Here is a 12,276-nt window from a genome sequence, read left to right as displayed (position 1 = left end):
AAATGACACTCTCCTCCTGCCGAAACACCTTCCCTGCCGCTCCTCCCGGCACTTTCCCTTGGCTTTTCATGGGCAAAGGGAACGATGACGACACCAGCTTTTGGCACGAAATAATATTTGCATAATAGCAAACAGAACCGACTGCAGCTCCTTCTGGTACTTGGCCAAAAGATGACAAATGACATTAAGGAGGCTTAGCGCCTGCGTTTTTCCCGCTTTTCCCCCAGTGATCCCCCTTTTCGCCGCCCCTTCAACATCCTCATCATCGCATGGGGAATTTGACTTTTAAAACGAGTGCCAGCACCCCGGTCTTTTTATACCCTTGCAGAGGGTACTTAAGGTCCAGTCAGAAGTTTGCAACGCAGTTTTGACAGGGGACACATGATAAAAATGTTAAAAAAAATTAACCCAAATGTCGAAACTAATCTAAGGATGCAGTTGCTTAGGGAACTATGTTGCTAGCATTGTGAGGTATACCAATCCGAAATCAGACATCCATAAGAAAAGTTATGGTATTTTAGGTTCTGGTTTTTATTATTCTTTAGAGTGAATAGTTGTGTGCTGGTCCTCGAATCGAAAGGTAGAGTTTTTACAAGTAAATAGATGTGGTGAGCATTCACGAAAACGCTAACCGCCTAGATGTTTTTGTTCATTAATGTCTGTGTTAATGTATCAATGTATTAATGGGAAGCCAAGCGCAGGACGCCTACTAATCTTTGCGGACCATGGCGAGGGCCTGCTCGCGCACTTCCTTCTCGTACCCCAGACGGTTCTGGACGTAGAGGATGAGGGCCTCCACCTGGGCCGGGTATTTGGTGATCGGCTCGTCGAGCAGGTCCTGGATGGTAACCAGGATCTGCTTGACGGTGATGTCCGGGTGCCAGTCCTTCCACTCGTCGATCAGCCCCAGGCGGACGGTTCCCGTGAGATAAACGTTCGGGTGGAACAGCGGCGGCTCAAATCTGCACTTGGGCGGCGAGCGAGGGTAGGTGTCCTTGAAGATCATTTGCAGCTTGTAAAAGCCGCGCTGCCAGATTGTAGACTTCTTGCCGGGGATGGCACAATCCCAGACCATCATGTTGAGGGTGCCATCAGGATTCTTGCTGGGTCGGGCCACGAAACCGAAGGGGTGAGTCTTTTTCCACTCCCTGCGCTCCGCGGTCAACCGCTCGATTGCGATTGCTCGCAGCTTGCTCAACCTTTTGGCCTTCCTCTCCTCATTCATGTTGGATGAATGAATGGTGAATCCTGCAAGTCACGCTCTTAAGTTTCCGGCGATCTCTCCGCTTTTACGCACGCGCGTCTGTCTTCTCTTTTGCAGTTTACACTTCAGGGTGCCACGGAAATGCCTTTTTTCGCCTTTCGCTGACGATTGCTTACCGTTTTAGCAAATTCTAGGGAGATTTTTCCAGAACAGGAACGCTTGTCGTAGCAAAAGGTCTAATTGCCAAGTTGTCAAATTGTCAAATTGTCTCGGCGAACGGTCCTACTGACTTGTTTCCGATAGTTAGTGTCATTCGATAGCTATCAGTCCTAACAAGAAAGGAAGCTTAAAACACTGTTTGGTTCCGCTGTAGGTCACTTTTTGGTCTTATTACAACCGAAATACCACTTAAAATACGGTGTTTTCTTTACCAAAATTGTCAACAAATCTGTTCCAAATTGGTTTTTATCAACTTAGTAAAGGATCAATTAATTACATTCGGTGGCAAAGATAGTTGGGCTTCCCTGATTTCTAAAACTATACTTTCTTTAGCTGTAAGATGTTGCCCAAAACTACATCAAATTGCTCATAAAACCTAGTCCCTTACCAAAAATGCGAAAATTGGTATTGGCATTGGCATGAATAGTTGGGCTTTTCTAGTTTCCAAAACTATACTTTGTTTGGCTGTAAGATGTTTCTTGCCCAAATAACAGACAAATTACCAATGGAAAAAGTTTTTGTTTTGCCCAAAACTACAAAAAATGGCTAAAAATAAACCCAGTTTTTTTGGAATATCTGAGAAAGTACTTTCCCAAATGTGGAGCGGCATACATCGTTGAATTCGTAATAAAATTCTGATTCCGATGATATAAACACCCAAAAAAGTTGAAATTTTGCCATTTTTCGCAAAAAATGACGATGTTACCCCTTATGAAAAATGCGAAAATTGGCCAAAAATCATTTTTTTTGAATCGTCCAAAAAGTGATTGGGCTCGTTAACTGTGGTCATAAGGTGCTCAAAACAGGGTTTGGTTCCGCTCTAAGTCTCTATTTGGACTTATTACAACCGCAAAACCACTCTAATTGTAGTGTTGATCAACTAACTAAAGCATCAGTTAAATGATAATTAAATTGCATTCAATCGAATAGATATTTGATGACTGCAAGGGTATTTAAGCTTCGGCTCGCCAAAGCTAGCTTCCCTTCTTTTTCTTTTTTTTTTTTTTTTGCTGTTGCAGAGCTCCCTTGTCACTTCCTGTCTTTTTTCATTTTTTTCTCTTTTGCAAACGCATACTTGTGCATCCGGCACCCTCGTCCAAATGAATGCCCCCCTCTCCGACGCCACTGCAATTATTTCCTTTTTTCGAACGTGCAGCGCTCTTTGATCCTCTGTGGCCATATATTTGCTAACGACAATGACAACGATGTCTAGCTAAGATTCAGGTGCACGAGTATGTATATCTATATAGATATTCTATATATATGTATGTTACCCCTCCCCCTGCCCTTTCCCCTTGCCACACCCCTTTTTGTTTTATGACCACGCCCGCCACTTGGGCCAAGTGCAACTGCAACTGCAGCCAACTTTTTGCACGCCGCTCGCTTCGCCACTTGAAACTTCTCAATGGCACTCCGGCAATGGCTGTCTCCAGAGTTTTCCAACCTCCAGCCCTCCTTTTGCCACTACCCCTCCCCCCCGCCTGATTTTTCCGCCCCCGAATCCCGAATTTCCCGACCCAATCCGGAGTAAAAGTCATTCCTAATCCCGCAGTTGCATATTTTTACTGCTAAGCACGTCGATGGCTGCCAAATTAGAGAACAAAATGGTGGCATTAAAAAGGGAGGAGGACCGAGAGATGGCAGGAAAAACGGTGGAAAATCAGTAGGATAAACATGGATGGGGGAAAGGCGAACGAAGTGCAGGGGAAACTCCTCCGATTCGATTGATATTGATTTAACGTCAGGTGTTTAAGGGCAGGGAATGTCGCTAAAATAGAGATTCGCAGCTGCAATGAATACTTTTCCCCTCATTGCCGGCAAAATAAATGAGCGAGTTGGTTGACAAAAAGAGCACGGCGCAAACTGTGTTTGAAATGCGTAAATTGGATTTTAATTAATTTGCAAAGAGCGTTTAAGTTTCTAACGATTAATTCCTGAAGGATGAATATTCTCCATCCGGCTTTTTAAAGCTCCAGTTCTGCGTTCACACAAATTGCTTCGCCTTTTATGCGGCAGTGCAATTTTCAATTCCGTGAGATTTGAATCATCATTGGCCATTGACCATTTGAGATGCTCGTTATCAAAATGTCAACTAGTTTTATTGCGATTGCAGTTGCTTTTCCTGCTGATGATGTTGCTGTTGCCCTTGTTATTTGTGTTGCTGTTGCTGTTGCTGTTGCTGTTGCTCTCGCTTTTGCTTTCGGTGTTGCTGTCATTGTCAACGCTCAACGTGAGTGCCATGAAAGATTGCGCTGCATCTTTGGCACGTTTGTTGCAAAAACCTGTCCAGGCTGCCGTGCAATTTTCCAATTTCTAACTCGACTAACTTGACTTGAGCCAGCCGGGGAAAATGGGCACCAGCAACGGTGCAATGGTGCAATGGTGCAATGGGGGGGGCAGAAATGGCAAACGAAGACGCTGACGGAGTGGATGCAACACGGAGAAATATGGCAGGAAAATTGCAAAACAGCAGGCAAAACAAAATCAAAAAGCACTCACATATTTTCCAATTTGGCGTTGGGGCAAAAGCAGCAAAACAGCAAAGCGACGACCTCTCGTTGAGGATATTTTGCTCCTCTGATGCGATACGATGCGATGTTATGTTGCCTGTTGCCCCCGTGTTGTTTACGCTGCTCTGGAAGGACCGAACCAGGATCCTTCCACAGTCCACAGACGGGCTGAAGGCTGGAGGATGAAGGAGTGAAGTTGGAGTGGCCATTTATCATTCGCCACTGGCCAGTGCAGTTGCTCCTCCGGCTGTTGCTGCGTGGTCATTACCGAAAAAGCCACAAACCAAAGGCGGCGGGCGGGCGCATTGCCCGGGACGGAAACACTGCACTCCGCAAAAAAGAATTAATAAGCTTAATCAAACACTGAAAATACAGCTAAAAAGCCAGGCAAATAAAGCAAAGCAATTTTCTAATTAATTTTGTAGTTGCTCATTGGTCAGAAGCCACAAACTTTGCAAATAAATTAATTAATTTCTTAAATCCAAATCAAATATTCAAACTTTCATGGTTATTCGATTTCCTTTTTTAAACTGTGTAGTGCTGTTTAATTTTGTAGTATTCAAACAGTATTAAAGCTGGCTTAAAGCACACAACAATTTCCTGAAATCTAGTGCAATTTGCAACACTGCCCCGGAACAAAAGCAACGCTCGGCCATTCATCATCGTTTGGCCAGGCGTCGACTGAAAGAGGACAAAATTTAGAATTATTTTACATGCCCCGAAGCTGCAATGCCCTCCTCCTTTGAGTCGGCGAGTCAACAAATCAATCAAGCTGTCCGGGGAACAGCACAAGTTTTGGTTCTCTGCCACCTGGACACAAGAATAGAAACAGATACGGATACGGATACAGATACAGATACAGAAACGATACATTTGCATCTTCCGACTTCTTTTCCCAGGAGGAAAACGCAGGTTCCCAGAGTCGAAGGAGGAGGAAACTGATGGCCAGAAGGGGGAGGTGACAGCTGGCGACTCGAAAGGGAAACAGCTTGCAGAGCAGGCCGAGTTTTGCAACTCCAAACTCGACTCGTCCACCAATTCCCATTCCAATTCCCAGCGATAATAGTGGCCAGTCCCAAAGCAGCCCACTCACAAAAAAAGAAAGGCAAAAACTAGGCCTGCTGCTGGCTGTCAGCGTCAGGGATTCTCCAACTTTCGGTTGCTCTGGGAGCTGAGTCATCAGCGTCCTCCAAGAATACAGGAAACAGCCTGGGAGTGCAATTAATATTGCGAGGAGCAACAAATGAACAGTGCACAGTGCAAAAAGCATTGTCATCTCTTACTGCAATCTATTTGAATGTATATTTCCTTAAAAATTCCTACTTTCCTTTACGATTCTTGCAAAAGTCTTCCCTTTACAATTAAGAGCACAAACATTTTTCTACCGTGTAAGTGGCTTGTGCGTGGGCTCATCTAAATTATTCCGAATCCAAAAACACATACAAAGGCCACCTACTTAGTATTCAGAGGTAAAATTACAGCTCTCTTCAAAACGCACAAACTAATAATTCACCGACGAAGGGGAAAAAAGCACCAAAATCTTGCACAGAAATAAAACGAGTTGAGTTTCGAGAGTTGAGAGTTGAGAGGAGAAGCTAGGGACAAAGTTTTTGTAGGTATTGTGGTAACCACAGCAGGATTTCATAAATAAAGGGCCCGACACCCACACACAACTGCAATCAAATGACCAAGTCCTGTGTGTGTGTGTGTATCCTGCCCCTCGACATATGTCCATCATGTAAATTCATGCATATGCATGACCAGTTTTTCATCCTATCTCCATTCGCCTCCTTTCCCAGCTCCACCCACAAATTCAACCTTCGATTCAAGGCCGCTGGCATTACGGTAATTGCAAGGATTTGTCAGACGACAACACAACACAAAAACACAACAACAACAACAACAGTCACAACAACAGCAGGAGCAACTCAAAACATCGGACAAAAAACGGATCAGGGGCGTCGAAGGGGGAAAGCCCAAGGACCACAGGCAAATGCAAATATTTGTTTAATCAATTCTATGTGCGGGTGCATACAGTGCGTTTCACGATTCTAAGCCGACATTGAATCAATAATTTTAATTAATAAATCAAAACAGAAATCTCACTGAAATTATTATCAAGGTTTCAGGAGAAAGGTTTTCCTTTTTCGAACACCTTTTCAACTAAAGAGTCGTGTATTTTGAACGTACTGTACTTTTCGCCCGCCAACCCGCCGAACTGCATAACAAATTGCATATATAAATACACACACACACATATATATAACTGTGTGTGTGTGCAGACTTACTATATAGATGCTTGTTCAGGTTATATGCATATCAATTTTTGCCCCAATGCCTGCGGCCAATTTGCATGGGCGGCGGGCTGAGGCTCTGCCAGTGGGGGGATAACGATCTGGTTTTCGGGGGGATTACACTTTTTTCATCGTTTTCCGTTGCTCTATTTTGCGGTGCAATTGTGAAATGCCAGCAAATTGGATTTACCGAAGCCAAAAAAGGAAAATGCCAAAGAAAAGGAAACTATTGAGCTGATATATGTATAAAAATGTGGATCCACATATTTAAATTGTATTTTATTTGAATTCTCAATGCCTCCTCCAAATGAATTGCGACGAAGGACTTGAAGTAACTTCAAATGGTTGAGAAGAACAAGTTGTCCTTACATTATGTGATTAGTATTTAAATAGGCATTGGCAAATACCTTTTATTGTATATTTGCAACTAGATCAAACTGTAATTATTTAAATCGTGCAACCTAAACATAATTGCATATTTATTCAGCTAGAAAAATAATTCGAAATTTCCTAAATGCCAAATAATTAAATCACACTATTATCTATGTCGAGTTCAATTATTTAACCTCAGCGGCCCCTCGACATTTTTGCCGCAATTTCCCTGCATCATTTGTCGCACATTTTTGTGTTCCAATTAGGACATTCCCATCGACGATACAGCCATTGAATTAAAGTGCTGCAAGTGGAGGCGCTGAAGGGTATTGGCAATACCAGGCTGCCACTTCCCATCTGCCCCTTCATCCTTTCCTTTTTTTTTTTTTTTTGTTGGTGGTTATCTAACAAAGAACATCTTGCATCTATTTCGAGGCACAAACAAAAGAGGAAGGGGGCGGGGGCAGGGGCGGCGTGCACTTTCACCAAAAGTGGGCGGGGCGGACGTGTGGCAGTTGCTTTATGGCAATCACCAAGGCAACTCCGGATGCCAGGATGCCGGGATGTCGGGATGTTGGGATGTAGGGATGCCAGGATGGCACCTGTACCTTCTACCTTCTACTGCTCCTGTCTGTCGGGCTTAAATTATGCGACAACGGCATCAGCAGCAGCAGCAACATCAGCAGCAATAGCAACACCAGCAACAGCAACACCAGCAACAGCAGCAACATCCATGGCAATTGCAACTAGCGATAACGGAGAGCAGCATTCAAACGGATTGTAGGTGTCAATGCCCATCGGGCACAGGGGTGCCAAAAAGTGGGATGAGGGGGTAAACGGGTGAGCGGGGGGTGGGGGGATGAGGGGGTAAACGGGTGAGCGAGGGGTGGGGGGATTTCGGGGAGAGGGGATAGCAACTGGTTGCCTGGATGACTCCCCCACGCCGCCGCCAACACTGAGGGAAAAAGTCAAACATTCACTTTATGCATTCGAAAAGGAACAAATTGTAACCTTCTTAAAGTAAATTTAAAAAACTGAATTTATTATATAAAATACATTTCTAACGAATGCCTAATAAGTAAAAAATATGATATTCAGTTTTGAGTTGGTTATTGTTCAGTGCAATAAGTAAGCTACAAATAAGAATGAATTTTACAATATTTTCCCTCTTCAAGAACTCATATATTATTACTAAGTCCAAGAACATTTTGATTGTCAGTGGGGCATGTGCAGTATTATTTCAAGAAACATCCTTAAATCAATAACTCTTTTCCGCCGAATGGCTGTCAGTTTTCTCAGTGCCCGGTTTCTTCGTATTTTTGTTTCCCACTCCTGAGTCCTGAATCCTGAATCGTGAGTTGTGAATCCGGAATCCTGACTGTGCGTGGATCGGGCAATGGAGAATGGAGAATGGAGATGTTGATGTAGGCCACGTCCGTACAATAGATGCCCCTGATCCCCGCCTCCGGATACATTTCTATAACCCCGCGTCATGAGCGGGTTTATTTTTTCCATGGCGACTCCCTGTTGCTGCTGTTTCCCCCTCGTCAACCCTCCCCCCTCCCCCTTACCCTTCCCTCCTCCCCTGCCATTCAGCGCTTGTTGTTCAACAAAATGTCAGCCTCGGCGAATTTTGCAATTTGAAAGCCACACAAATCACAAAAACAACAAGTTGGAAAATACACAGCAAAACAACAAGGGATTTGCAATAGCCGATGGTTTAAGTACCCTTTACGAATGCGTTGAGGAAGTATGCAAAACTGGCACATTTTTCATTTCAAAGTAATTGAAAAAAACAGGAGCTTCTATTCGGAATTCAATTCACCTTTGCCTCTTTAATTAACTGAAATATATATTATTTATTTTCTATCTATTTCTCGATGAAAAGCTGACTAGAAATTTTACACCGGAAAATTGCAATGTTCTATATTTGAATTTACATAACATTTTAACATACTATTTTGTTAGTTATGCATGAATATTATTTTCTATCAATATTTAAAAGATGAAACTTCAAAAGTTCAATTTGGACTTTATTGCCTTTTGAAATATTAGTTTTAAAAAATATTTACTTTTATGACAATTTTATTAACAAAATATATAATAGGTTTGGGTCTTTACAAAGCAGTGTCATATGTGCAATGCGCAAATGAAAATACCTCGACCGAAAACAGATTGTTTTTCGCCGAATCGCACGATATCCCAATTACAGGGTATGAAAGAAAAACAAGCTTGCATGCAAATGTTTCAATTTTTTCCCTGCCCCTACTGCCCCAAAATGGAAAAAAAAACAAACAGAAAACCGAACAAAAAAAATATTGAAACAGAAACAGGAAAGTGGCAGAGTGCAGAAATATGCAGAGCGAAGTTTTAGCCAAAAGCTGAAACTGAAGTTGAAGTTGGTAGCCAGAAGCCAGAAGCGAGAAGCGAGAAGCTGGATTTTGAGTGAGAGGTTGAGTGCGTTTGTGGCACTGTCCTGGTCGAAGGGCTCCTGCATACGGCATACTGCACACTGCATCCTGCGGCCCATGTCCTTTTGTCCTTTGGTCCTGGGAATTCGAGCGGGGTCTTAGGGCAGTCCATCTGTGTCCAGCATTCAGCATTCAGCACCCGGCATCCAACATCCAACATCCAGCAAGCAGGCTGCCTAAAAGGCGTGAAATCTTCAGCTTCCTTTTGCCAGCTGCAGTTCTCTGTATTTATGGCCGACCCCGTCGGCAGGCTTTATTTAAAAATAGTTTCATTGTCGAGTGCAGTTTATTAAAGGATCCATCTTCAGCTTCTCAGCCTCATTGGCCGGGCTTGCCTGGGCTTCCTTGCCATTCCCATCCAGACCAATTAAATATTGTATTTATCTTAATAAGCTTTTTGTGCAATAAACTTGAGAACTTGGTGAGCCCGGCCTTCTGCGTCTTGGTTCCAGCTTCTTTTCCTGGCTCGATTTTCCCCGTGCCTCCTGCCTTTCCCCCGAACACTATTTGTGTATTAAGTTTCGCAATCTTGGATGCTTTGTTGTGTGTTGTCTGACGCTCATTAGCGCATGGCCACTGCTTTTCCGCCACCCCATTACATTTTCCGAGTATTTTCCCGCCCCACTGCTTATCTTTTGCCTGCTCAGCCTTGTCTTTTCTATTCTGTTTTTTTTTTTCTGCTGGCCGCACTTTGCAATTTGATTAATTCATGCTTCCTGATGCCTCGGGTCATGGCATTAACCCATTAAGCCACTCTGAAATGCTCAAGCAAAATAGTTGATATTTATTGGGGTTTCTATCTTTTTTGTTTAGTTATTTTCCCTTTTAATTTGCGCCATCGTTTTTCCTAGAAGTGCACAAATTATCTGGGAGATTAGTAAATGGGTTAAGGGCAATTAAGTCGGAGGTTGATCCCCTTTCTAGTCAGTCCACCCCCCCTCTGAACACCCCACTCCCTGCTCCTCCTTCCTTTGTTGTTGTATTTGTTGTTGTGTGCGTAATCGATAGCTAAAAGCTTCGCATTTGCTACGCCACTTGAGCTGTCATCAAAAGCTGCTCAATTTTTGATTTCGATTTTGATTTTGGCCATTGTAAGCCTGCCCCTTCCTTTCACCGAGTACATAGCTCCCCCCCCTGAAGCCGCCACCCCTGGCTGATTTTTGATTGCGCTCTCCATGAGCAACAACATTTCCCCTTTGCGCGTTTATCAATTTCCGTCATCGACAGCCAGTAGAGCCAGCAGAAGCGGCAACGATTCGGGGAACTTTGGCGGCTTGGCGACTACTATGCTATGATGGTATGATGGCCCCATCAACGTCAGGGAGCCCCAAGAAATAGAAATAGAAGAAGAAGGAGATGAACAAGACGACGACGACGACGGCTCCACTTGAGTTTCAGTACGAAAAACGGAGAAGGGGGAGGAGAAGGTGGGGAATTTTCCATGCAGGCTTCCAAAAGAGCTCCTCGTTGCCATCCATATTTCCCTCCTGTACTTTGTTTGTCCTCTGCTTTTCGCCGTCATCTCCACCGATGTGTTTTTTTTTTCGTTTTTTTTTTGTGTTTTGGTTGGTTTCCCTCTTTTTTTTCATACGGTCTTGTTTCAATATCTCAGGACAGAAGTTTCCTTTACCATTTCCCATTGGCATTTCCAATCTCTTCCGCACCGCGCAGGACCTCCCGCCGCATCTCCATTTCTCCATTGCGGTGGTGGCCACTATTAGCCCGAGCTTTAGCCGAGATCGATCCTGGGGGAGCTCTTAAAACGGTTTGCATGTTTTCCCCTTCCGCCGCCCCCATGACCTCAGGGGGGTGGAGCAAGGATATCATCATCGTCCTCATCCTCATCCTGGTTCGCTCTTTGTGTGCATGACGCTTTATGCTTTATCCACTTGAACTCTTTCAGTTTTTTATCTATTAAATCATGATTGGCTACAATTTACACAAGTGGGCGACGTCCTCAACTCCTCGGCCCCTTATTTTTCCTAACCCTCGGCATCTTGAAGCTGCAACTCTTCGGCTGAAGTTGCCCTGGGGCCCTAACCCCCCGCCACACTCCTCTTAGGTCTTTCCCCTTAACCATGTGCTTCAAATTGGATGGCAACACTTTGCTCGAGTCCCTGGTTTTGAGAGATTGGGCTGGCCGGGATTTGTCATATCATCCCTCCTCGGTGGGCAAAGTCGGTAGGCGAAGGCGACAAAAGGGCCAGCAAGAGTAATTCAATTTTGCAATTGATTCTGGGGTCATGCCACTACCACAGGCTACCACAGGTAAAATAACTACAGAAAGGTGGAAAGGGATAGTAATAAGATATTACTACAACCCATTTATTCTATGCCTTCTTTAGTATGCAAGAATTTATTCAGGATACAGTGTACAAAAACAAATTACTTAAGATACATTTACTTCAAACTAACCCCTAATCAAATTACACTAGAATTATTTAATAAATAGCCAGACTACACTTGCATAATCACTTCACTAAAAAATTCAGCCCGTTAAGAAAAATATAGATATTTCCTACAAGAATATTGTATGGTATATATCTGCCAGCGATCTAGTTTCTGCTGATAAAGTATTCCCACCGAAATCGAAATCGGAACAGCACGCATATCCTTGGCCTGCCCATATTTATTTTCTTAACCCGCAATTTCGGGTGCTGCTCTCTTTTTGGCGCATTTTATTACATATTCGGTTTCAGTCATGCGTTGTCCCCATCGTCAGCGTCTTGCGTTATTCATTTTTACGTATACGCTTGCTTTTTTTGCGCTTTTCGATTTCGGGCTTCATTGAAATGCCAGTGTAAGGGGTTCCATTTCGATGCTTTGATTGGTTTCGAGCATGTAGTTACCAAAAATTCCAGCATTCCCCCTCCCTTTTTCCTCCCTCTCTTCCTTCATTGGATTCCCCCCAGTTTCTGGATTTTTGGCCCCCATCGCAATCGTCATTTGAGTCTCTCACACACACACACACACATGAAAATTGCAGCTGTTGGCAGTTACCATCGTCGCAAGGACACCAGGACACCATACAGCAGGATACATCAGTGGCTGGGACAGTCAGTCAATATTAAAGTGCCATTAGTTAGGGAAAGAGATACGGGAAGAGAATTAGAGAGGGGGAGAGAGAGAGGGGAAGGGGAAGAGGGGGTACTTTCATCTCTCCCCTGGGGGAAAACAAATCCGACCACATTTCAATTCCTGCTCCA

At 43.8% G+C, this 12,276-nt stretch overlaps 1 protein-coding gene across 1 annotated transcript; it reads right to left on the bottom strand.

Annotated features, from left to right (window-relative positions):
* Positions 1-517: 517 nt before the first annotated feature.
* LOC108095279 (SUMO-conjugating enzyme UBC9-B-like) lies at positions 518-1,441 on the bottom strand. The gene is made up of 2 exons (XM_043207450.1): positions 1,381-1,441; positions 518-1,248 (listed from the first exon to the last, which is right to left on the bottom strand). The coding sequence occupies exon 2, from the start codon at positions 1,223-1,225 to the stop codon at positions 710-712; it is 516 nt and encodes a 171-aa protein (XP_043063385.1). The 5' UTR covers positions 1,226-1,248; positions 1,381-1,441; the 3' UTR covers positions 518-709.
* Between the last annotated feature and the right edge of the window lie 10,835 nt (positions 1,442-12,276).

Source organism: Drosophila ficusphila, unplaced genomic scaffold, assembly GCF_018152265.1.
Source record: "Drosophila ficusphila isolate 14025-0441.05 unplaced genomic scaffold, ASM1815226v1 contig_198, whole genome shotgun sequence".
Classification (NCBI taxonomy): Eukaryota; Metazoa; Arthropoda; class Insecta; order Diptera; family Drosophilidae; genus Drosophila; species Drosophila ficusphila.
The sequence above is the reverse complement of the archived record's forward strand: the minus strand, read 5'-3'. Positions and strand labels throughout refer to the sequence as shown.

Excerpts from the sequence above, each read along its gene's own strand:
- LOC108095279 (XM_043207450.1), bottom strand. The coding sequence starts at position 1,225 with ATGAATGAGGAGAGGAAGGCCAAAAGGTTGAGCAAGCTGCGAGCAATC.